At 41.4% G+C, this 25,249-nt stretch overlaps 1 protein-coding gene across 2 annotated transcripts in view; it reads left to right on the top strand.

The window, feature by feature from the left end:
• Nucleotides 1-1,898: 1,898 nt before the first annotated feature.
• Nucleotides 1,899-25,249, top strand: part of SHTN1 (shootin 1) — a 118,447-nt gene continuing 95,096 nt past the window's right edge. For both annotated transcript variants that reach the window (XM_063132709.1, XM_063132708.1), the window contains exons 1-2: nucleotides 1,899-2,047; nucleotides 13,745-13,797. In XM_063132709.1, coding sequence (XP_062988779.1) covers nucleotides 1,990-2,047; nucleotides 13,745-13,797 — 111 coding nt within the window. In that variant the 5' untranslated portion in view covers nucleotides 1,899-1,989. The remainder of the gene's footprint in view (nucleotides 2,048-13,744; nucleotides 13,798-25,249) is intronic.

The following is a 25,249-nucleotide window of genomic DNA, read 5'->3' as shown; positions in this document are numbered from 1 at the left end:
AATCACATAAGTGAAGTCAACTGATAATTATGGGCTTAACCATAGAGTTGGAGCCTACAAATGGCTATCTGTCCACACATCAAGTTTTTAAGCAGCTTCTGTGCAGCTCACAATAGTTGAATCCATTTCTTGGGTGGTGATGCTGTGTGCTGCAAGTGTGTATGTGGGAGGGTGAGTGCCGAAGTTGCATGGAACATTCTTGTTCGGGGGGAAGGGTGGCGGTGGCAAAAGGTTCAGCCAAGTATGTGCGTGGGATTGGTTAAGGCAAGGCTGGTAACATTTATCCTTCCATTTTTACCCATTTATTTGTTACACTTACTTGTTGATTTGAATGCTGAATGCTGTCGTGATGAAATTGTACTTTGGTAAAAGTATTTAGTACTATTTGGATGGCAATGAAAGTGCAACGGGACACTGTAATTTTACTCGAGGGCTGGAGCTTGCAACTTTGCTAGTATGCACTAAAGATGTGAAATTCAAGAAATAATAATAGAGGGAGGTAGTAGGAGATGTTCAAATGGATTTTAAATGTAAAAATCTAGGGACTAATGCATACTTTGCAGGGTTTTTTTTTTTTTTTAAAGGGTGCAATCCTATGCATATTTAAGATATAAAAAACCCTACAATTCCCAGCATTCCTAAGCCAATGCTTGCATCCCTCAGCAGAATTGCCCTTAGTAAAGCACGTATGTGGGGCTGCTCTTGAAGGCCTAGGGACATGCGCCTTAAATCAAGACAGACCATTTGATCCATCTAGTTCACTATTGTACAGTTCTCAAACATGTATTTAGGGACACACTTTTTTTTTTAACCATATATTGCAGGAGTGGGCAACTTGTGGTCCTCCAGATTTTGTTCGACTACACCCCTCTTCAGCCCTGGCCACCACAGACAATGGTAAGGGCTGTTGGGAGTTGCAGCCGCACGTTGCCCACATATTTGTACGGTGGCAGTATTGTAGTTCAGCTCACCTTAGGTCAGCCTGCAAACCAGTCATGGATCCTGACTGACCACTTGAATACCAGCGGTTTACATTCAATGGCAGCAGCACTGCAGAGTTTCAGATTTGAATCTTTTCCAGCCCTACGTGGAGATGCTGGGAATTGAACCTGGGACCCTTTACATGGAAAGCATATACTGTTCTAGTGAGCTATGGCCATTCCCCAGGAGCTTCAATTGCTCCCACTTATTCTGCTCCAGAATAAGGCAGACAGCATTTTGATTGATACTGGTTGATTTTGTTCACATAACATAAACACACATAGGACTGCGCTGTACTGCGGACGGTGGGGAGTTGCTCCTTCGGTACAACAACGCCCCGCATGCCTTTCTCAGCTCAGAAGCTGAGTTCAATGGGACTTATCCCGACGTAAGTAGGTATAGGTTTGCAGCCTTAATATCCAAACAAAACAGTACACTTATTTTACTCAGTCAATTGTTTGGAGCAGGACTGTTCAATTAATGGGAGTTAGGGTATTTTACGGAGTACCGAACACAGAACAATAGAGAGTATAATGTTATTCCAATCAAGGCGTTGTAGTTCAGAATGGAAGGTAGTTTTGGTTGGTTTAATTTAACCCTTCATCAGGCTGGATGTTAAAAGAAAAACAGATTTTCAGAATAGTAACGTAAATCTGGTTCCCAAGGCAATTGTAACACACGAGATTAACGTGGGTGGTGGTGGTGGTGGGGAAGGCACACGTTGTAACGGCTCTCAGCCCTAATATCCGTTAATAAAACCTGTTTATTAAGAAGATCCGCACGGCTTGGGCAGCAGTAGATCTATCGTTCGCACATGCTCCCAAAGAAGCCCGGGCATGTGCAGTAGCGGCTGCTCCGGGGATCTCCCGTAGTGCACGCCTCAAATCTCACCCCCACCCCGCGGCAGCCAGGTAAAACTGGCGCCTGTTTGACGCGATCGGGCCGAGGACAAGTGTGGCGTTTCCGGGTGGCGGTCCTCCAGGCGGCTCCTGGGCGAAAAAAGGCAACATGAGCAGCTCCGAGGAGGAGAAGCAGTTGGAGCTGATCAGCAGCCTGAAAGACCAAGGTAAGGTTAGAAAGCAAGGCAAAGGGAGCCGCCGCCGCCGCCGCCCTGTCTAGCAGTGCACGCCAGGCAGCGCCCAGGAGCAGAGAACAGGGCGCCTCGGCGCTCGAGGCTGGGAGCGGCCGCTTCCCCGATTCTCAATCCGCAGCCCCAGATCCCAACAATAACAACCGAAGCCAAGCAACCCGGTGGGGCGTTCGGGCGTTCCGTCTGCAAACGAGCCCTTCGCTGGAAAATGGGGATCGCGCTGCTCGAAGCCCGGAAAGAAACGACTAGAGCGGAGTGTCAAAAATGCAGCCAGACGCCGGGTGACACAACGTCTGAGGGTGGGGAAGGGGACCGCGCGTGCCACTTCTTCGGCATCAGACTCACGCGCGGAGGGAGTTAAGATAAAAGGGTCGGGGAGGAAGCGTTTGCAAGCGAACCACCGGAGTTGCCCGAACGCCGAGGCCTGCTGTATCTCTCCCCCACAGAGTTTGCAATACTCTCGTTATAAACATTTCCTTTTTTTCTCGCCGTGTTTTTCCTCTGCCCACTCTGCAGGAAAATGTTTGGAATTCCCCTCTTTTTTCTTACCTGATTGACCAATAAATCGGACTAATTTAATTATTAATCAAGTTTCACACCCCCCCACAACTGCAATTGTGCTCTGTCTGGCATTGGAATAATAATAATAATAATAATAATAATAATAATAATAATAATAATAATAATAATAATAATAATATCATCCCAGCCAATTTGTGGGTTTTAATGGAAGGGAGGATGAAATCCTGTAGTGTTTCTGGGTAAAAATCCTGGCTCTTTACCCAGTTTTCTTTACCTCCTGGTTTCCCAACCTGAAGCAAATAATCCTTTACAATTGAAATGCAAGTCTGGATTTCCGGAAAAAAATAACTGAAGTAAAACACCTTGTGTTTTTGGAGATTGCCCCCTCCCTTAAAAGTGCAAAATGATTCAAACTTGGAATGTACCAGCTAATTCATTAGGTAACTTTTGGTCAAATATGAAGCTAAATGTACACATATTTGATGTACACTGTTTAAAAAGGAAGTGTGGTGTAGTGGTTAGAGAGTTGTACTAGGACTAGTGATATTGGACCAATTATTTTCCCTCTGGGCGAGTTAGCACAATTCGCTAAACCACCCTGAGAATAAGCCAAGGTGAGTGGGTGGCTTGTCTCTTTTCCCCTGTAGACTATTGCCTGCACATCAGCTTCTGGTGGCTTGCTTCTCCCTCAGTCCCTCACCTCCAGGCTGCTGCTGGCACATATCCCAGGGGCCTTTGTGGCAAAAGTCCTACTTTCCTCGTTCCCTACAACAGCACCCTCCACACCAAATGCTTTCTCACATTTTTTCTCTAAACTAAACATTTACTACTGACCTCCATTGTCTGTACATTGAGCGGAACATCTTAAAGGGGGCACCTATACATGTGCAATTATAGGTGTGTCACACAATCGAAACCTCATGTGACAGGGGTCTGAATTGTGTGGAGCGCTTATCCAAGTCCAACCATTCACAAGCCCCTTTTCAGACATCCTGCTCGATGTGTGGATGTTGAGGGTTGTCCAGTGAGATATGCTGGGGGCAGGGCCTGCAGGGGTGGTATAGTGTACATGTGGAGCAATGCGTGAAAGAGCCTTGTTTCTTCAAGGATTTAGTACCACTTACTGTCTCATAGTGGACATTTGGGACAGAATAAATAGACTCTGCAAACCTTGGCACTCCTGGGCTGCATCTTGACAATGGTGCTTTTGCACCGGAAGCCCCCAAACCCCTGCGTTTGCACTCCTTTACGTTATCCACACATGAAGAGCGAGCGGGGGGGGGGGTTTGCATGTGAGGAGGAGCGCCTCCTTGCATCCCCATTTGTTTTTTGTTTTCCTTTTCTTTGGAGGAGACGCCCCGCTGATGCACCAGGGTGCCTGTGCCTCCTCACATCTCTATTTTTTTTTTTAAAAAAACAACCTTTGGGGGGCTTCTCCACATGCCGGAGAAGCACGAAGGCAAGCCAGCGGCCATTGAACTCGCTAGCCCACCCCTCCCCCCTGTCTGGGCAGATGTTGACCAATCAGGGTTCGCCATCTGCCCAGAAACACCTCCGAAGCAACTCCAGAGCAAGGCGACAAGACAGCAGATGCCATTGTCCCCTCAGTCGAAGAGAAAAAAGTTGCGGTTAGTCCCCGACTTTTTTAAACCAGAGCTTTGGATGAATGCCTCAAGATGGCTCCGCGATGGTGGCTGCATCATATAAATGACCTCCTGCCACTGCGGATCCACCCCGAGGCAAACCCCTCGTCAAGACAGGCCCCTGGTTTGCCAAGCTTGCTCCCCCCCATAGTAGCACACAGCAGCTTGCACTCCCCATTTGACCCCCGGCAACAGTGACAGCGTGTCCTTCTGCCTCAGGTGGGAGGAGGCCTTGTGCTGGCCCTGAGCTCCAAACAGATATTACTTTAAGTCTGTAGCAACTACGTCTTCCCCCCCCCCCCAATTTTACTCTAGGTGCAGGTCCCCCAGTTTGAAGCAAAACTCTAGCATGGGGGCAGGATGGAGGGGTTTAAGACCCAGTCCAGGCTCCCTGCACTCACTCCAGATTAAAACCGAAAAAGTTCTAGTTGCCTGTGTACAGATTTGTGTAATATCTGTTTTGGCCCTAACTTAAGTGCACTTAGAAGAATTCCTCTGCATAGCTTTAAATCTGACAGTACTGGGTTCTGTTTGTTTGGATGTGGGATGTGGTCAAACACCCTTGTGGTTTTGCTTTGCTTTGCTTTTCCTATAAAACCCCAAGTGATATTTTACAAAAACTGTGGCTTTGGCTCATCTTGGGAATGAGCACATTGAAAACTAGCAAATAAAAGAAACCTTGACTTGGAATTTAGCATAAAATTATAATGCTTAAATTTTTTACGTCTTACTTTTTTACTTGACAACAGACCCCTTAAAGCAACTGCTCTAGTAATCAAGGAAGTTCATTTTGTCTAAGGACACTTGTCACAAGTAGTGTCTCTTATCTCTAGAGTATTGATAAAAGTTTTAAATATGGTTAGAAGGTATCCAACAGAGAAAGAAAGCTTGGATACTCCTGGCTACTAACCTCTCGTTTATTTCATAGAATTTAGCAACAAAAGCCTTTTGTTTTCAGTGAGATGGAGGATATGATTCACAAATGAATTAAGTATCAATGAAGTAACATGGAATCTCCTAGTTAAGAACATTAGAAGAGATGTGCTGGATCAGACCAAAGGCCTATCTAATTCAGAATTCTGTTCCAACCAGATGCCTAACGGAAGCCGACGAGTAAGGATGGGCGAATTTATAATGTTTGAGCTTGTTGAGGTTCTACGAATTCCTCTTCAAAGTTCAGATCACCTCACATTATGAAAAGTGTGTTTTTCGTGATCAAAAATGTGCATCCCCCCAATAGGCTAAATCATGAACATGTCAAGGTTTTTTGCGGGGCGTGCAAATGTACCCCTGCATAAGTGCACATTTTTGGTAAGTGCACAGTTTTGAACATGAATGCAAATTCAGGAAATTGGAAATAATTCCTGAGATTTGCAGTCCTACTCGCTTTCGCATCCAGGGTTGTGAACGGCCAATGTTCACATGATTTGTGAACAGGAATGAAATTCTCATACATCCCTACTCACAAGTGAGACATTAACACAATATAAACCTCCTATTCATGTTCCCCAACAACTCATATTCAGAGGCATAACCACTTAGTGAACCTCATTTGCTGGGAAACCCCAGCCAGGAAGCCTCTTGCTGTGATACTCCTGTGTTCCCAATACTTTTAAGGATTCAGAATACAACGAAGAAACCAAAGAGTGAAGGCTAAAGATTTTATTAAGGAGAAGTGAGCTAAAAGGGTAATTAAAGCAGAACACTACAAGGCAAGATTATAAGGCTTATGTCCCTATAGTTGCCAGGAACCACTCAAATGGCAATGGACGCAACTACAAAAATGGCCTGGTACACAGTATCTTTTCGGATTAACCTGCATACTCTGGGAGTGTCTCAAGGATTCATATATACTATTGTGTTCATATTAATCCCATTCTTATTCTGGGAGCTCTAGCAAGTGGGATCAGAACCAGGTTAGATAACTATGACTATGCCAGACACTCTCCTAACACGTGGCTAACCTTGAGATCTTACTATAATCTTATCTAAAGGTAAATATTAGCTTCTCAAGTTGTACAGTCTCAAACAGATAACTGATTCTGGGAAATAATGAGAAGAAGAACCATTGCTTAACTTAAAGCAACAGGACCAACTGGAAGTCTCAAGCATGGAGGAGGAATTGTTGTTCATCACTAACTCCTTGAAATGGTAGTTGCTTTTTCTGTTTTTTCCAAGGACTGTTTTTGTTTTTTCCCCAAATAATTGAACTGCTTTGGATGGTGAAATATATGTATTTTTAGAATTTAAGCCAATGTATTATATATTGTTACCCGCTTTTACTCCCCCGAAAATGATTTCTAAAAACTATGCAATAAAAACTCTTTTATAGGAAAACTAGAGATGTTAAAATGTCTGGAAATATGAAGCCATGGGGGAAAGTGTCTTTTTAATCCTCTCTGTATGGATTAGCATAGTTATTTCTTTCATTCCTCATTAAAATTATTGATCTGAAATACATTTTACTGATAGACGTTTATGCTCAGTTTCTCCATGTGAGTAGAGTTATCGCTGTTGATTCGTGACAATAAATGTGCATTTCTGACAGTTTGGGTTTTGTTTTACAGAGTCCTGTTTCTGATGCTATAGCAGTCATTTAATATAGTTCTAATTTATTCAGACAATAATTATTTTACTTTTGAAAGTTTTAAAATATAATGATAATTTTATGAGCAAACTAAGTTAAACATAAAACAACTTTAAGAAAAGAAAGTCTGCTTTGTATTCCTCAAGCGGCCCTCACCCTCCCCAGCCTGGTGCCCTCTGGATGTTTGGATTACAGTGCCTAGCATTCTTGACTATTTGCCATGCTGCTGGAGGCTGATGGGAGCTGGAGTCCAAAATATCTGGAGCGGCCCAGGTTGGTGAAGGCTGTCTTAAAACAACAAAATGATTGTAGATCTGCAAAGAGTTCTAAAAATAAGTATTGCTATTTTTGCCAAAATTTCAGTTTTTCGGGGGGTGGGTGGGAATGGAAAATTCATTTTTCTTCCCACAGCCTCACATTTTCAGAAATTTTACATCTCTCAGTTTGACTAGGATTGTATCTGTTCTGTTTTCCCATTTGACTTGTACTTCATACATTCATTCTTCTGCTGAAAATTTTGCACCCTACATCACTACTTCTAGCATGACATCACACATTACTTTTACAAAGAGCTGAACTACATATGACGTTAAATCATCTAGCTGTCTCTTAAGTACAGGATTTCACAAACAGCCAGTGTGGTGGGGGGTATGTTCCAGATTGGAACCATAGATTGCAGGTTGGGGGTGGGGTGCTTAACCCTCCCCTCTTTGTGGCTCCAATCTAGATTTGACTTCTTTCACCTGCTATTTTCATGGATTAGTACTCCCCCTCATGTAAATAGCAGATATAGGGGTCCCAATCCAGATTGGGACCACATGAGGGACCAAAAGTTAAATCCCCCCAAACCAGCCCATGCCACTATCACTGGCTATGTGCAAACAAAAAGTCCTGCACTCAAAGGCTAATTATGTGATTAAAGTGTTGTGTAGTTTTTCCAAAAATATCATAGATGAGGCAGGAGAAAGAGTCGTGGGACAGTTGCTTTGAAGCCTTATTCAACTGTGTGAGGGTCCAAACTATGTAGAAGGTTCAATTTATTTATTTTATTTGTACCTTGCCTTTCTCCCAAAAATGGCATCCAAGGCAGCTGAAAGAGACAGTTAGAAGTGGTTAAAATAATAAAACAAATCATTAAAATACAATAAAAACAGCACCTACCCAACAGTTCCACTTACAGGTCAAAGGCCTTCTTGAATGAAGAGGTCTCTGCTTGGTGGTGGAAAGATAATAGAGAGGGAACTAGCTTCCCTTGGGATGGAATTCTACAGCCTTGGATCAGCAACCAAAAAGGCCTGATAAGGCCTACCCCCGTCTACTCCCAACTTTCATGGTTAGAATATCCTTTCAGACCTTTGTACTCAACTTGCAAAGGTTGGGAATGGACAAGGCAGGCCGGGCCTACACAATGACATTGGCTTTTTCTACACCTAAGCATTATCCCAGGCAAATGGAGGGATTGTCCCTGCCTGCTCCCAGGATCCCCTGTGTGTCATTTGGATGCACAGGGATGATCCGGCGGGAAAAAGGCAGGTGTAGAAAAGGCCATTGTGGGTGGAAGTAACGCACATGGCCTTACACCCCCCGACATAATTTGTTAGCTCATGTGCTCAGCTGAATGCCTGAATATGGTGTGTAGGAACATTTTGTTTCAGGCATAGTGTCTAGTGTTATCTCCCAAGGGGGTATCCTTATCTCATTTAAAAATAATGCATTGTTTGATTTGATATCACTGCATAAACACCATACCTTAGAAAAATCATTGAATTTCCTTTTATGAAAATGGCCCTATGCTCTTATTACTTGTTGTTGTGAATGGTAGTATAGCATTTCCAGAACCTTCACTTTTGAGATATTTGATTTTGCTCAGATGCAGGGTAGTTTCTGAAATTGCCAGATGTGTCCACAGGCCCCCAAAAGTTGCCAAGCCCTGTCTTAGACTATTTGAAACTTCATGCCCTCTTGCCCTTTCCAAGTGGTTCTGCTGGATTTGGAGATAGCAAAGTGGCATGGACATTACATGGTGCCTTTCCTAGTGTTTTAGGTAGGACATGGTGGGCAGAAGATTGGCTAGTGGTCAATCAGTGGACCATGTTCTACTTTTATGGACCACCTGCTTCCTGATGGTTGTTTGGATTCCTGCATAGAATGATGATCTCGTTGGGCAAGGCACAGGTTACATTTTTAAGCAAGAATAACTTATCTTAATTAGTTAAACTAGATTAGTTTTGCCTTAACTGTTAATAAATTTTGAGTAGACACTTGCTTTATAAACCCTGAAACAGATGAATGGGGCCATGAGAATTCTAGGCTACATACATAAGAATGAAGTCAACCCATACTGTACCTGTTCTTGGACAAAAGAGACTGTTCTTATCTGACAGCACAGTCTTTGTATGTCTACTCAGAAGTAAAATCCCAGTAGAGTTCAGTTGGGATTGCAGCCGAAGTGATTGAATTAAAACATTTCAGTGGTTGCTTTGCGTAGACCTGTATAGATCAAGACCTTCTTGCTTTTGAATTCTCATTTCATACTAAGGTTACACTTTATAAATACTTTATCAAGTATATAAATAATTAGTAGATGTTTTAAATGTGTTGTAGACAGGACTGTCTTAGAAGGAAAAGTTTAAAGGGTGGTCAAAAGGCATCAGTACAAGAATCATTTTGGAATCAGTGACAACTGGTTAATCATTCATGGAAAATCTCTCCACATAATTTGTTAACTCACAGCTTAAAGTCTTACCTACTTTTCATAGAAAAAGTACATCATTGCGTTTGCGGTGTGGGTTTGCATATGAATATAATCATTTCTCTATATCTGATTTACGCTGTTTTTATTATTGCTTTTAATGTATTTTTATTGAAGCAAAGCTAATCTAGTAAAACAGTATTTGAAGGATAGGGTATAAATGTTGCAATAAATACATGATACAGCTGAATGAGCCTACTAAAAAGCGTTGTGCTTGTGATATGAAAGTTCTATCTGTAATGTTATATTTGTGGTAGACCATTCACACATCTAAGTCAGTGTGTGTGTGTGTGTGAGAGAGAGAGAGAGAGAAAATGAGAGAGAACAAGCCCTTGTTTATGTCAGAGTTTTACATAGTCATGCACGCTTTGGGAGGGAAACCATAATACAAGAATAAAATAAATAAATGAAGTTGAGGCTAGCTAGAGATGTAAATTTTTTAGAAATTTTGAAGCCATGGGGAAAATACAGATTTTTCCCGTTTTGTTGGGTGTGGGGACAGAAATTTTTGGATTTTTTTTTTTAAAATGCAGTATTAGCACTTTTTACAGATTGAAAGTCACATTGTTACTTTAGGAACATAAAATGCAATTATGTACAAGTTGGTTTTGCATAAAATTATCACATTTGGTATATTAAAGGTACAGTGTATTCAAACAATTATTACAAATTCAATTTACTTTTTACTTTTTTTAAAAAAAAAAAATTGGTCACAAATGGAGCGACAAGCTCCTGAACTGTAAGGAGAACCTGAACTGTAAGGAACAGGCTGGATAAAAATCAATGTTTTTTTAAATTTTTTTTTTAAAAAATGGATTTTTTTTATTTAATTCGGATTTTTTTTAATAAAATGCTTTTTGAGGAAAAATCTATCTAAAGATAGTTTTCTATTTAAGATACATTATAATCCAAAGGTTATTCATCATGAAATAAGGATTAGTTTTTAATTATGTAGCATGAGGCTGTATATCCATGCAATGTTTAAATTTTTTGGTAAATGAATTCCATTAATCCATTAACAATGTCATGGTCTTCCAGAGGTTTCTGCAAGATTATTGGGCAATTCTTCTATCTAGAAGATATTATCACAGATGCTTGGTTTTACAATTCTCAAAACTGTGAATTTGTGTCTGCAGAGATCACAATCCCATTGTTCCTTTGCAAATCTATGTACACAGAATCAACCCCTTACCTCTTGTGCTAAGTTTCAAAAAATTAAATGAGTAGAGTGCACTTTGGGGGGGGGGAGAGTCAAATGATTAAATCGAGTCTTTCTGAGTAGTGATTTAAATCGTGATTTAAATCACGATTTAAACCAATCCACCCTGGTAAGGAACCTCTTTGGTTTTGTCAGTTTATGAGGAGGCAAAAAACAATTTAATCCCGCCCAGAAGAAACCATCAACATTAGTAACAAAGAAAATTATTTATGAACATTTTATTCTTATGCAACAATAAAACATTCCATAATCCATTTTTTCTTCATTTCCCTCCAATTTTTCCATTTTTGGGGGGGGAAAACTCGGGAAATGTTTTCCCCCCAAATTTTTCAGTTTTTTTCCAGGCCTTCATATCTCTAAGCGTCAGTGTTATGTAATGAAGATCTAATTTCACCCAAGTTTTGGTGATGGCAGCTAACTTGAGAGCATGTAGTTCAGTATTGTTATGAAATAAAAGGATATATCAGCATGGATAGTAAAACAGAAGTTTAGACTTCTAATTAGAAATCTGAGAGACAGAGAGATTTGAAGTTGTGAGCAATGGTCTTTTCAGATAATATATAGCATGTGAGTTCATTTTGGACTTGTTATTATATATTGGGATGAATATATAAAATACCTGCCTGAATAAAGTCTTAACTTCTTAGAACCATTTGATACTTAATTTTAGTACTCTACAACAAAGGGTTTGCATTTTCCTAAGTACAAAATGTGGAGAAACAGGGCCATTTACAAATGGCATGCATACCTTGAAGCTTTTGCATCTGGTAATAGGTAGGACTGAACTTCTATGAATATTACTAACGCAAGTCACAACTTATCCACACCTATGTAAGTTAACACAGTACGATAAAACATAACCAGGGGAAGGGTTATATAGAACATTTTCAAGGTCTCCTTAGAAGCCTGCAAATGATGGGGCCTGACTGACCACCGATGGCATCTTATTCCAGAGGTTTGGGGCCACTGTGGAAAAAGCCTTCTCTTGCGTGTCTGGGCAAATCAGAAGGGCCTCCCTTGCTGATATTAAAGTGCAGGCAGGCTGATATGGGTGAAAGCGATCCTTAAAGTAATTTGGTCCCAAACCATTTAAGGCTTTAACGTTCAAAACTAGCACCTTAACTTGGGCTTGTAAACACATGGGTAAGCAGTGCGGCTGGTGCACTGTAGGTGTTATGATTGAGTTGAATTACCCCCACCAACACTCAGGCAGCCTCATTCTGTATCAGCTGATGTTTCTGAACTGTTTTCAAAGGCAGCCCCACATACTGTGAATTACAGCAGTCCAGCCTGGACCTCAATAGTGCAATAGCACATGGATAACTGAAGAGAGGTCCGTCCTCTCCAGAAGGGCCACAGCTAGTGCATCAGCCTAAGCTGCTAAAGTGCACTCCTGGACACTGCAGCTATTTAGGCTTCCCCAGTTACTGCAGAGTCCAAGAAGACTCCCAGTCTATGCATTTGGTCTTTTAGGGTGAGTGCAACCCCATCTAAGACCAGTTGAAGCACATCATCCAGGTAGTTGGTTTTCCCTAACTAAAATACCTCCATTTTGTTTGGATTAAAATTCAGCTGGCTTGCCCTCATCAACCCCAAAACAGCCTCCAGACACTGGTTCCTGACTTTGACATCTTCCCTGGGATGTATAGATGGAAACAAGAGATAGAGCTGAATATCACCCACAGATTGCCCCGCTCGTGCTCTCCGCTCCTCTGATGCCATGCTTCTCGCCTGCCCAAGGGCCTCTACTTCCCTTACTCGGCTTCATCCTTTTTCTTCTGCTGCCCCTTACGCCTGGAAAGCTCTTCCAGAACACTTGAGAACTACAAACTCAATCACAGCTTTTAAAACTCAGCTAAAAACTTTTCTTTTCCCTATAGCTTTTAAATATTGAGTTTGTTCTGACCCTATACTGTCAGCTTCACCCTACCCGGTGCCTGTTTACACTTCCCTGTGCCTGTTTGCATTCTCTTTCCCTCCTTATTGTTTACTACAACTTTATTATATTGTAAGCCTATGCGGCAGGGTCTTGCTATTTACTGTGTAATCTGTACAGCACCATGTACATTGATGGTGCTATATAAATAAATAAATAATAATAATAATAATAATAATAATAATAATAATAATAATAACAACAACAAACCTCCTGATGACTTTCCCCAGAGATTTCATATAGATGTTAAAAAGCATGGGGGACAGGATAGAACCTTACAGCACCCCACAGGCTACAAAATCCCCCCCCCCCCGGCAGCACCACCTTCTGATGTGACTTCTGTGATTATAGTTGATATAGGCCTTTGCTAGACCAGGCTATATCCCGGGGTGATACCCGGGATTGTCCCTGTGCATCCAGATGACACACAGGGGATCCCGGGCTCAGGCAGGGATCAACCCTCCCTGGCCCCGGAATATAGTCTACCCCTTCAAGCCCACTTTTCCCCGCTGTCTCGAGACTGCGAGCATGTGGCCAGTTTTCGTGGCTTCTCCCGGCTCCGTGTGATTACTCGCACAGAGCCGGGAGCTGCGCACGGGGCGCAGCGCTTCTCAGGAGCGCTGCGCCCATTGGGGCTAGGGTGGGGGAAGCGGGGAAACACATTTTTTTTTAAAAAAAAATCCTTACTTTGGCACACGAACGTTCGTGTGCTTCGTTCCTTTAAATTTTTTTTAAAAAAATGGCGGGCGTGACGGCTCTCCTCCAGAGGTCACCGCGCCTGACATGTAAACGAGGGCGGGATCTCGTGTTATTCACAATGCGAGATCACCCCTCCTCCATCCTGGAATATGTGGTAGGTCTAGCAAAGGCCATTAATACCTTATAAAGATTACCAGTGGACTTACAGATGTTCTTTGTAGCAATGTTTATGAACTTGTAAAAGCTGATTGTATTTCTGCAAAGAGGGCTAATAAGGCAATAATAATAATAATGTTTCTTGTTTTGTTTTTGTAGCTATTGGTGAATATGAAGATCTAAGGGAAGAAAATAAGAAAACAAAAAAAGAGGTTTGTGCTTATTTTCAAAATATTATGTAACCATTGATATATTTTTTTGCACCTTGCTGGATTATTTTGTCTTTTAGCCAAGATTTATATAGCCCTTTTGGCCACCCAATTTTATCCATATGAGAAAGTATTTGCAGCAATTTCCTGCAATCATAGTGCTGCTTTGGCGCCGGTGTGATTATGGAAATTACTGATACAGATTTGTGTACCACCAGTTTGCTTAGTACTTTTCTCATGTATGTGGAGACAGAATTACCTGGAGAAAACATGAATGCGATTGTAAATATAGATTATTAACTGGTAAAATTGACATACTCGGTTCAATAAAACAGGTCACCTATTGGATGACCGTTATCAAGATAGGGATAGAAGGAGTTCAACCTTAAAGTTGTGCTTGTGGGTTTCCCTTGGACTGCTGGTTGGTCACTGTGTGAACAGAATGCTGGACTAGATGGGCCCTTAGTCTGATCCAGCATGGCTCATGTTCTCTTATCAAATCTCTCTGTGGCTTTTGATACCATTAACCATGGTATCCTATTAGATTGGCTTTGTGGGATAGCTATCAGGGCACTGTACTCCAGTATTTCTGTTTCTACCTACAAAGTTGCTGTCAGAGAATGGTGTTGGGGGTGTGCTTCTCAGTCCCCTGGCACTTCTGTTATGGGGTGCCTCAGGGCACTATTTTATCCCCCAGTGCTATTGAGCATCTATATGAATCCGCTCAGAGCAGTCATCCAGGAATTTAGAGCAAGGTGTCATCGGTATGCAGCTCTCTCTCTTACATTTGAATCAGGTTTGTCCTTGCAGGGTCTGGACCAGTGTTTAGATGCAGTGGTAGGCTGGGTCACAGCTTTGGGAAATACATCTAGATAGGGTTACACTCCCCCTGCAGAAACAATACTCTTGGGATTCATCCTTATCATTTGAGGTTCAGGTGACCTCTGGCCGTGACGGCCTACTACTAGCTTCAGCTGGTATGCCAACTACGGCTGTTCCTGGACCATGATAGCTTAGCCATGGTGGTACTGGCAAGGTGGTAACCCCATGAGAGGATTATTGAAATGCACTCTGTGGGCCTACCCTTGGTTTTGGTCTGGAAGCTGCAGCTGGTGCAGAATGCAGCTGTGAGGCTGCTAACTGGGGTTTCTTATCTAAAAGAACTGAAATTGGCTGCCAGTAAACTACCGGGCCAAGTTCAAGGTGCTGCTTTTAACATATTCAATAAATAAAAAACCTACGGTTTACAAAACAACGTTAAAGGCTCTACAGTTTTCAACCAAACTCCGAAAAGCAGGGAAATTGGGGGTTAAGGCTCACAGGCCTATAACGCCACATCCTCCCTAAGGAGGCAGGATGAACCGCCCAGAGAGCTCCGGCTATTGGGCGGTATAAAAATGTAATAAATAAATAAATAAATAAATAAGTGCCAGTGAAATTCTCATTCTCCTAAAGCAGATATAAACCATGAGGACAGGATGGAGAATAGGATATACAGAGGTGACTGTGGGGTTGTGGAAAACTGATGATGAACAACTTAGGGCCACCTACTTCTCTTTTTTTGTTTAGAGCAGCCCTTCCCCAACTTGGTGCCCTCCAAAGGTGTTGGACTACAACTCCCATCATTGCAAGTCAGTATGTCCCATGGTCAGGAAAGCTGGGACAGCAGGATAGGGAACGCTGTTCTATATCCTTACCAAATACAGGGGCTGCACAATTTTTTTTTTCACACACATCTCGCATAGAGCAGCACGATTGATAACAGAAGGGGCACTATTTGTTGGAGATGTAGAACCAGAGCAAGGGCTGGCACTTTCAGCTTTTGGTAAATACCCTGCGCTTCAAAGAACCAATGTTTTTTCTTAAAATGTGTTCATACAAAATATACTGTTCACTCCCCACAATCCCTCCACAATACATCATCTCATCAGAGTGACAGAGGAACAGAAAAGGATTAGTTTGGGTGTCTTGAACTCCTTTCAGATGAGATTAGTTTGCAATCCTATACCACTTGGGGGGGAGCCCTAGTAAACTCAGTGGCACTGGCTTCTTTGAAGACGTGTATAGCATCCAAGTATAAACCATCTTTCTCCAGCCTAGTACTCTCCAGATGTGCCGCGCTGCAACTCCCATGTTATGGTGAGGACAAAAATCATTTTCATCAATAGTTTTTAAAATAATCCTTCCTTACACATGAATCTATTAGGTGGTAGCTCTGCCTTTGATCTCACACTGCTGAACACATAAGAAAAACCCTCTGCGGTCACACATTCGCAGCATTCTTGATCACTGTCCATGCTGACAGAGACTTTTATGAGTTGAATGCCAAAACATCTAGAGAGCTACATTTTGCCTGCCCTTGCTCTAGAACAGCATTCCCCGATCTGTTTTCCAGAACCCCACAGTCACCTCTCCACATGTAGAGAAGTAGGTGGCCCTAAGTTGTTCGTCATCAGTTTTCCACAACCTCACAGTCACCTCTGCATATCCTATTCTCCATCCTGTCCTCATGGTTTATATCTGCTTTGGGAGAATGAGAACTTCACTGGCACTTTCTGCCTCCTTAGGGAGGATGTGGCATTAAAGGCTTGTGAGCCTTAACTCCCAATTTCCCTGCTTTTTGGAGTTTGGTTGAAAACTGTAGAGCCTTTAACGTTGTTTTGTAAGCCGTAGGTTTTTTGTTTATTGAATTTCATGGTTTTGTGTAACGGATGACCACACAGGAAAGAAGTTATATAAATATATGGGATGTGGGGAAAGCTTCATCTGTAGTTGGACCTTGAGTAGACATCAAAGAACCCACACAGGGGAGAAAAAATATTTTTAAAATAATTTCCCAATTTACACTATTTAAAAAATTTAAATTATGACACTATAGTGTAATTATTAAAAAAATTACACTAAAATTTATAATTTTTACTATATTGACATTAAAGAATCCACTTAAACCAAGGATCAGAGTATCTAGCTTTTTTCATATAACTGCTTGATAACCCACATATCACATAACTTCCAGATGAAAGGCATCACCAAATGTTGCTTCCTTGCTCCTATTTTCTTGCTATGTCAATAACTGGAGATCATTGTTAACAACACATTTAGGTATTTATTGCAGAGCTTTGGCTATGGGGCAGTATATGAATGTAATAAATAAATACACCCAGGCTATGGGGCGGTATATAAATGTAATTCCTTATGCCCCCCCCTTCCCGGCTTTCCCTCAGCCTACACTACCTCATAGGGTCGTTGTGAGGATAAAATGAAGAAGAGGATGAAGAGGACTACATGCCCTGGACTACTGCAACTACTGAGGGGCATTGAATTCTATGATTCTGTGAATCTAAGTCTACAGCAACTGGAAGGTGCCAGGTTGTAGCAAAAACTAGGTCCCTTAACCATTTCTCTGGTGTGAAGTAATGTTTTGGGTATAAGATTCATGGATGTACATTTTAGAAAACGTTTCCCTTTCATACAAACATAAAGTAGCAGATTTAGCTTATAAGAAGCAGGTACACAGAGAAAGGAAAATATTTTCTATGTACAACCAAAACTATGCACCTTCCTTCACACCAAAACCTTCCTTCACACCAGAGATTTTTTTTAAGAGACCTATATCTGTGTTCAGATTCAAAATACACACACACACAAATCTATAAAAAAAAGCTTAAAATGTAGTTCAGCGCTTTTTAAAGAAACACACTACCTGAAGAAGTTTAAACTCATGGCAGATAGGCCAGGGTTAACCTCCTCTCATTCCTAGTTTCAAAATATTTCTTTCCATAAAGTTTAAACTTTAAGAGGCTTGGGTGAGGAACTGCCACTCCAAAGGAATGTTTGCCATATATTCTTTACTTTGAATTAACTAGCATGCACCAGCACTTCAAACACACACACACACACACACCCTCCCTCTTCACAATCACAGACACACAACAAAGTCAATCAAACCCCTACCATAGCCAGCCAGGTTTTCTTTTTCCTTGGAGGCCAGGGAAGGGCCTCCCTCCAAGCAAGGCAGATAGTTTGTCTCTCCCTCCCTGGCCTCCACAGCACTGTGGGGAAGGAGAGGGCCCAGACAGGGCCTTGGCTTATCTGCAGAAGGAAATGGCTCCTAAATGAGCCAGGCGGCCATCTTATTTCAGCCAGGCAGCCAACTTATTTCCAACATTCCAATCTATTTGAGACAGGAGGGAGGGGGGGAGAGCGACGCTACTGAGCATGCTCCATTTAGGAGTTATGAGTCTGTACTCACTTTAATGGGGCAAAGAGATGTTCATTAAAAAACAATAGAAGCGAATTTTGAAAAAAGAAAAGCCATTCCACCAACTAGAAGGACAGGGGGACAAGATCCCACCACTAGTTTGAAGGGTAAGGGTCCCAATTCGGAGTTTTAGTGAGCAAAAAAATCATCGCCACCCGGAAATAGAAAGCCATTTTGAGCCAGAGAGGTTTTTCCCATTTTGGTACTTTGAACTGCCATCCTGCCCTCAATATTTCACAAATCTTCTTGAAATGTTCAGGGTATGTAAAACCAGCATTTCTTTCCATTTTATGAACGTCAGAATGATCCACCCCCAATTTCGGCCTTAACGTGGCGGAATGCTCTTTTCACTGATCGCCTATAACACAGGGAAACACTCCCGTGTTTCCCTGTAATCAAGGCCTAAACAACTTGGGGCCAGGTTACTGTATGGACCGCCTCATCTCTTATGTCCCTGTGATCATCAGAGGGAGCACTTCTGAGTGCACCACATGGCCCTGAGATTTGCACCACGAGCACTTGCAATAGAGCATTTAGTGTTGCAGCTAGTGTCTTCTGAAACATTTTACCAAGTAACGTTTGACAGGCTCTCACAGTTCTGACATTAGACATCTTAAAACTCATATCTTCACACAGGCTTTCCCTAGCACATAGCTGGGCCACACATAGTAGAATGTGCAATTTTACTGGTGCTTAATTTTGTATTCTGTTGTTTTATTGTTATAGTTATTGGTTTTTTTATGCTATTATATTTTATAGTCACTGTTTTGATACCTCTGTGGAAAGTGGTATATAAATTTGAGTAATAATATAATATAATAAAATAAATCAAAGTGATCGAGTGAGCTGATCTCCACCCCAGTTCTTTTTTTGCTAAAAAAAATTAAGCTCTGTTAAGTTGATGGCCTGGCTCATGGAATGTATATGAACTGCCCTGAAAATATTTTGTTATAGGCATATAAATAAATAAAATCATCTATCTGATTTTTCTTTTAATTTTTGATCTTAACAAACATATTGGAAGCAATGTGTAAATAACTTGATTATTTTCCTTGCAATATTTTAATGAATCCTGGCCAAATTGAAGCCACTGGTTGGATTTTAAACCTATATTAGCCGTGGTGGTTGACAAATTACCAAACCAGGATGGTAAATGGCAGTTTGAAACGAGTGTGGAAGCCACATGTTGTGTTTTCTGTTATGTCTAAATTCACAAGGTGGAGTATAACCTAGCCCATCTATTGATCAGACGAGGGAGTACCTGCAGGAAGCTCGCTTCCTCCTCCCCTTCAGAAAGAGCACTCACATCCTCCAACTACCTGTAGCCCTGAGTCTGCCGAAGCAAGGGGATAGGGCACTTTGACCTCATCCGTCAGCCAAAGGAATAAGAGCCACCCATTGCTGTTAAATGCAGAAGCACCAACAACGGAAGATCATCCTGGGCTCTTCCAGATGGAGGATTCCTAGCGCCTCCAATTATTGCTTTTCATCTGTAAACTACAAGTGGAATTGCTGTGGAATTGACATGACATCCCGCTAAGTTCTGTCCAAACCAGTGGGTGGCAAATGACAGGATATATCCAAAGCTCAGAATAAAATGGGTTTAAGAGAACTAGTACAATACAAAGTTCAAATGGAGCTACCACTATACAAACTCAGATAAAATTTAATGAAATAACTAATCCATACTGCTAAGCATAAAAAGTGATAATAAAAATTTAATGATTTAACCCATAACATAAAATTATACCAAGATAGAAGCTAAACAGTTCAAAACCCTAAATGGAAACTACATATTTCACTTGTTTCTACTGGTCATTTGGAAGGATATACACATCCACCTGTACCATACGCATTTCGACTACAAGGGTCTTCATCAGCGAGATAAGAAATTGGTCAAAATTATAACCCCAAACATTGAAAATTGTTGTTAACTTAATTGTTCCATTCAGACCAAACTTTGACCCTTGTATGGCTTATCTGAGTCGGTCAGTTTATGGATGCATCAGGAGAAAAAGGGGGACTTCGCATTCCTTCCTATCTTGTAGCTGTTAGTATATAGCTGAAGCATCCATAAACCAAAATCTTCACTCAAAACAGGCTTTCAGTAAAGCTCTGCATGCAAAGAACCTATGCATGGCAGGCTTAGGTCACCATTCCTTTTGCTGTTGCTTTCCATGCATTGTGCAGAGGAGTTAGGGTTTTTTTGTTTGATTTTTCCATAATTATACTGTTCTGGAAGCTCAAAAGTTTACTGCTGTGGCTTCGTTCATTCTGGTTTAAAGTTTAAAATTCATATAGTGGTGGCCTGTGTTTTATTCCCATGCACTCCCCTCCATGGCTTGTCATGTCATGCAAACCCAGCAAGGGTGGGTTGTTGCTATAGTTAACAAACCACCCACAACTCTAAAGCAGCCATGGGTTGTGGGTAGTTTATTAACCATGCCAACAACTCACACTCGCTGCATTTGTATGACACAACAAGTTGTGCTGTGCCTCCCTCACAGCTTGCATATGGCTGGCTGGGGAATGCTGGAAGTTGTTCGACATTTTTCTGTGTAAACGTGCATAGGATTATCATGACCTAGGGTCATGATATATAGTCATGATAGCTATATATTGGCCGCTGTAGACCATTATGCTGGGAACATGAGCAGGAGGATGCTGTTGCACTCATGTTCTATTTACAGCCTTCCCATCTGGTCCAGCATTGTGGGAAGACAATGCTGGCCTAGGTGGACCTTTGTTCTGATTTATACAGCTCTTGTTTTGTTGTTAGATACATGCCAATGGGCAAAATACTTTAACAATGTAATCTTCCGCATGCCTATTCAGAAGTAAGCCCCATTGGTATATACCTTAACTGAAGGTAATAAAATGTATACCTTCTGACTCAGTCTGTTGATATGAGAGGACAAATTTCTGCTCTAATTCGCCTGGAGCTATATAGCAGACTTTGCCCCTACTTAGTTCCGATAAGAATCTCAGGTCTCGATAAGAATCTCAGGTCTCGTCTCACTATATGTTTGCACAGATATCGGTAGTAAGACGACTTCCCTGTTTGCACAGTAATTTGAAACTATCAGCAACAGCACAAGGTGCTACTTAGATCCTGTGTAAATACATTATTATGGCCGTTATACCCGAACCTTGGATGGCGTTCATACAAAAGTCAATGTGTGTACAACAACTTGGCCAGTTTTCTTCTTGGGTCTGTCATACAAGCAAGATCTTACATGGGTCCCCTACCCAAATATGCCATACATGGGACCCATGTAAGATCTTGCTTGGATACTTTAATAAAGCTCCAAAGTTCGAGTTACAACCATCTTCCTATGCAGATTGCCTCTTATACAATACAAACAAAATACAAAGCTTTCAATTGAGTATACACTATTGAGCATGCATCTTGGAAGCATTCGTGGATCGCAAATGAATATTGATCATTTTGTACATCAATCCTCCTGTGTATCACTGTGACACTAGATGGAAGTAAAATGAGACAAGATGTATTTCAAAAATATCCCCAGAATAAAAAGAAATACTAGCTCTTTAGTGCAATGTATATTTGAACTTAATATTTCCTTCCTTGTGTGATTTTCATAGCGTAGTGCTATTCATGTCCTGGATTCCAAATGTAAGAACTATTGTCTTAAGCAAAAGATTCCTACTGCTTGGTGGTTAAGGCAGACAAGGGAATGTTGGGAGAATTTATGACAGAGGTGAAATAGGGAGGTAGTAGCTATCGCCAGCTTCCAATTTCCTAATGATGGTTAAGAGATCAGTGGTATTAAAATCTGCATTGAGCCAAATTCTAAGGGAATAAAGAGTAATAGTTACTCTTAACTATTTTTGTTGTTGTTGCTTGTTGCATCTTTTTTGTGATAAGCCCTATTGTTAATAGAAAACATCAATTTCTATTGATAATAGAAGAAAGTTGTAGAGGAGTACGTAATTATTATCTTTTTACAGTCTTTTCCCCATTAAGTAAATACAACAGACTATTGATTTACAGCAAAACTATGTATTCAAGCCTTTGAGCCTGATCAATATGAATCACTGACATGAATGTATAGAATCTCTCTCTCTCTCTCTCTCTCTCTCTCCCTCTCTCTCTCTCTCGTAATACTCAGTACTCAGAAGGGTTTGGCTTTGTGTGGATGTTTTTGTACGTGTGAGTTAAGATTGAGGAAAGAATACTATGTTGGAGGTAGGGCAGCTGGCATCTCTAGATTTGATGGCCTTGACCATTCATTTTCATTCTAAGTTGTAAAGGTTTTTTAGTTTTTTAAATGTGGTATGCAACACCATTGTCATACAAGTCTTGTCTGGTTTTTGAATGAGGTACTTTAATTCCAGTCTCTCCCAGAGTTGCTTCTTACTCTTGTTTTATTTCTATAAACGAAGATGCAGTCTATGATCCTGACATTTCTATCGAATTTGGACTTCACTAGGTTGAAATGTTCGCTAAGGTTAAGTATGTGACTGTTATCTTGGGATAACAAAAGCAAGACAAGTTCAGGGCGAGATGGGATCAGTGCTCAGAATGCCCCTGGATTTCTTTCAGTGTTAAAAAGAGACACGGGCTAAGTCAAACTGACCCTAACCTAATCAAAATTCCTTCCTGGAACTGTTATTTGTCCTTTGGGGGAAAGAGTATAGATACCTGTGGATTTTCTGCCACAAAGCAAATGGCGCTAGCAAATAGGTGGCTTGGTTTTGATTGGGGAAATGGGGATGGCATGCTCCTCCTCCTTCACCAGCATCACCATAGCTCTGATACAATTCAACCCCCCTCCCACTGTGGCCTGCTTATATTTTTTTAAGAGAACCATGGGAGATTTATTGTATTGTATTTATTTATTTATTTAAAGATTGACATGCCTCTCAGGGATGCCCCCCCCTCCCCGGCAATGTGGCATAGAAAATTTAAAGCAACAAAACACAATAGACCAATGATTTAACCCCACCTCACCCAATACTAGAATCAAAATTAACAGTTCAATCCAGATGGCAGGATATATACAACAGCACCTAATCAAATCTTGACTCAATTATTGGCCAAGATAAACACAAGTAAGTCTTTAGGGCCTGCTGAAAGGCCTGTAATGATGGTATGGGCAATCAATTTGAACAGAGTTGCACAAGCAGGGACCCACTACCGAGGAGCCCCCTATTCCTTGTGCCCGTCAGCCTAGTTGCTTTGACAAGCAGGGGCTCCTGGGGTTGATAACAGAGTTCACACGCACTGCCCCACCCTCCATCTCTGCATGTCTGCTGGTCTTGCCCCCACTAACCCATATGAGTCTGTGATTCTACATGCCATTTAATTTAGGGTGACCATATGAAAAGGAGGGCAGGGCTGCTGCAGCTTTAACTGCTGTGATGAAGAGGTAATTTCACCAGGTGCTGCATCCCTACAGATGACACCTGCTGAAATTTCCCTTTCAATACAACTGTTAATACAGGAGCCCTGTCCTCTTTTCCGTATGGTCACCCTATAATCACATATTCTTCCCCTCTTCTTCTTTTTCTATGTTGACTTCAGACTGTAAACCCCTATTCTGTGCCATGTACACATGTGTCATTATATAAATATGATATAATAAAATAATAGTAATAGCAACAATATCAACAACAATTGAGCAGAAGGTGAGAATGGGATTTCCATGTGTTTACAGCTGTATTTGCCTGTAAGTCTCATTTCCACCTTCTGCCAAATGTGTGGAAGTCAGAGGTGGGAACAGCAGGCCTGGTTCCCCTCCTCCCATTTATAGAGAAGATAGTAATAGAGCTGTACTGTCTGATTTGTTTACCTGTTCAAGAGTTTCAGTCAGACGCTGAAGTGGGTTGAAATAAAAGATGAGATGCCCTGGGACAATTAGTGGTTCTTGATTTAGTTAATTTCTGGATGAAACAGATGTGTCATTTAAACAATAGCAGGGTGATTGCTTGCTGAGGTGGATATAATGTAAAGTTCTTTGTGATTACAAGTAACCTGAGATGGGAAGAAAGGGGAGGACTGAAAGGGGAGGAATTTGTCTGTGTAGGCAAAGGTTGCTTTAACTTACAGTCATACATCAACTAGCTTTGAAAAAGCTACAAGCATCCCTAATAGTGTAAGCAAGCCCTAGATCAGGGAAAAGTAAGGTTACGAGGCCAGTTCGCATGATAAGTAACCCTGGAAATCAGTTATGGGGGCATTGGTTGGTTAGTTGCTTGCTAATCCGAGTTATTCCTGACAGATGGTTGGGTGTTCTGTAGCTTTCTGTGGCTTGTTTCCCCATTAGTCCTTTTGCCTGCTCCTGACACGTATCCCATGGGCCTTTGTGGCACCACCTCAGCAGCCTATTCTACTACTCCACTGATGAGTGCAAATGTGCTCATTTAAGAAGTCGTTTATTTTGTAGATTTTTGCTTTTCACCTTCTGGGAGATTTGCACATATTTAGTGTGCTTTATTTTCTATCTTCAGAAAGTTGGAATAGCTTTCTGTTTTGTTTTTTAACCTTTTGAGGAGATTACTGCACATTAGTGAATTTGTGCAGATCTACCCAAAAATCTTACTGAAGGTGAAAAACAACAACATGAAATTTGAGCAAATCTCCTGAAGATGAAAAACAAAATGTTAAATTTGTACAGATCTCCCCAAGGTGAAAACAACAACAGTGTAGGTATCTAGGAAAGTGACAAAGTGAAGGAGTAAATTGACTACTATCATTTCAAGATGTAATAGACAGCTAATCTTGCTAGGGAGATGTCGCTGTTCTTGCCAGGTGGCTCTGTAGCCCTTTTAAATAAGCCACACACAAGCCATTGTGCCTGGTTCACACAACACAACAAAACACCCTGAACAACCCAACAGCAATCCATGGGTTTCCAGGTGGCTTATATGTGGTTTGTTAAAGATACTGTGCTGAGTTCAGACATCATGGCAAGCCACCCTGAAACAAACAAGGGTGAGAACCCACCATGCTTTACCATGTCACGTGAACCAGGTCTATAAGTGTCATCAGGATCATGGCCAGAGTTTTTTCTTTCCTTTGAAAAAAAATGCAAAACTGATAGAAACTGAAATTGACATATTTGTCTATCCCTGCTCCAGATTCAGATTGGACTAGATCTGCTCTTCGTATAAAACTGCAATAATTCCTGGGCGCAGAGTAATCAAAGTTTAGTAACGACTTTAAAATGT

This window comes from Elgaria multicarinata, chromosome 8 (assembly GCF_023053635.1).
Source record: "Elgaria multicarinata webbii isolate HBS135686 ecotype San Diego chromosome 8, rElgMul1.1.pri, whole genome shotgun sequence".
Taxonomy (NCBI): domain Eukaryota; kingdom Metazoa; phylum Chordata; class Lepidosauria; order Squamata; family Anguidae; genus Elgaria; species Elgaria multicarinata.
This window is presented reverse-complemented; position numbering and strand designations above follow the sequence as displayed.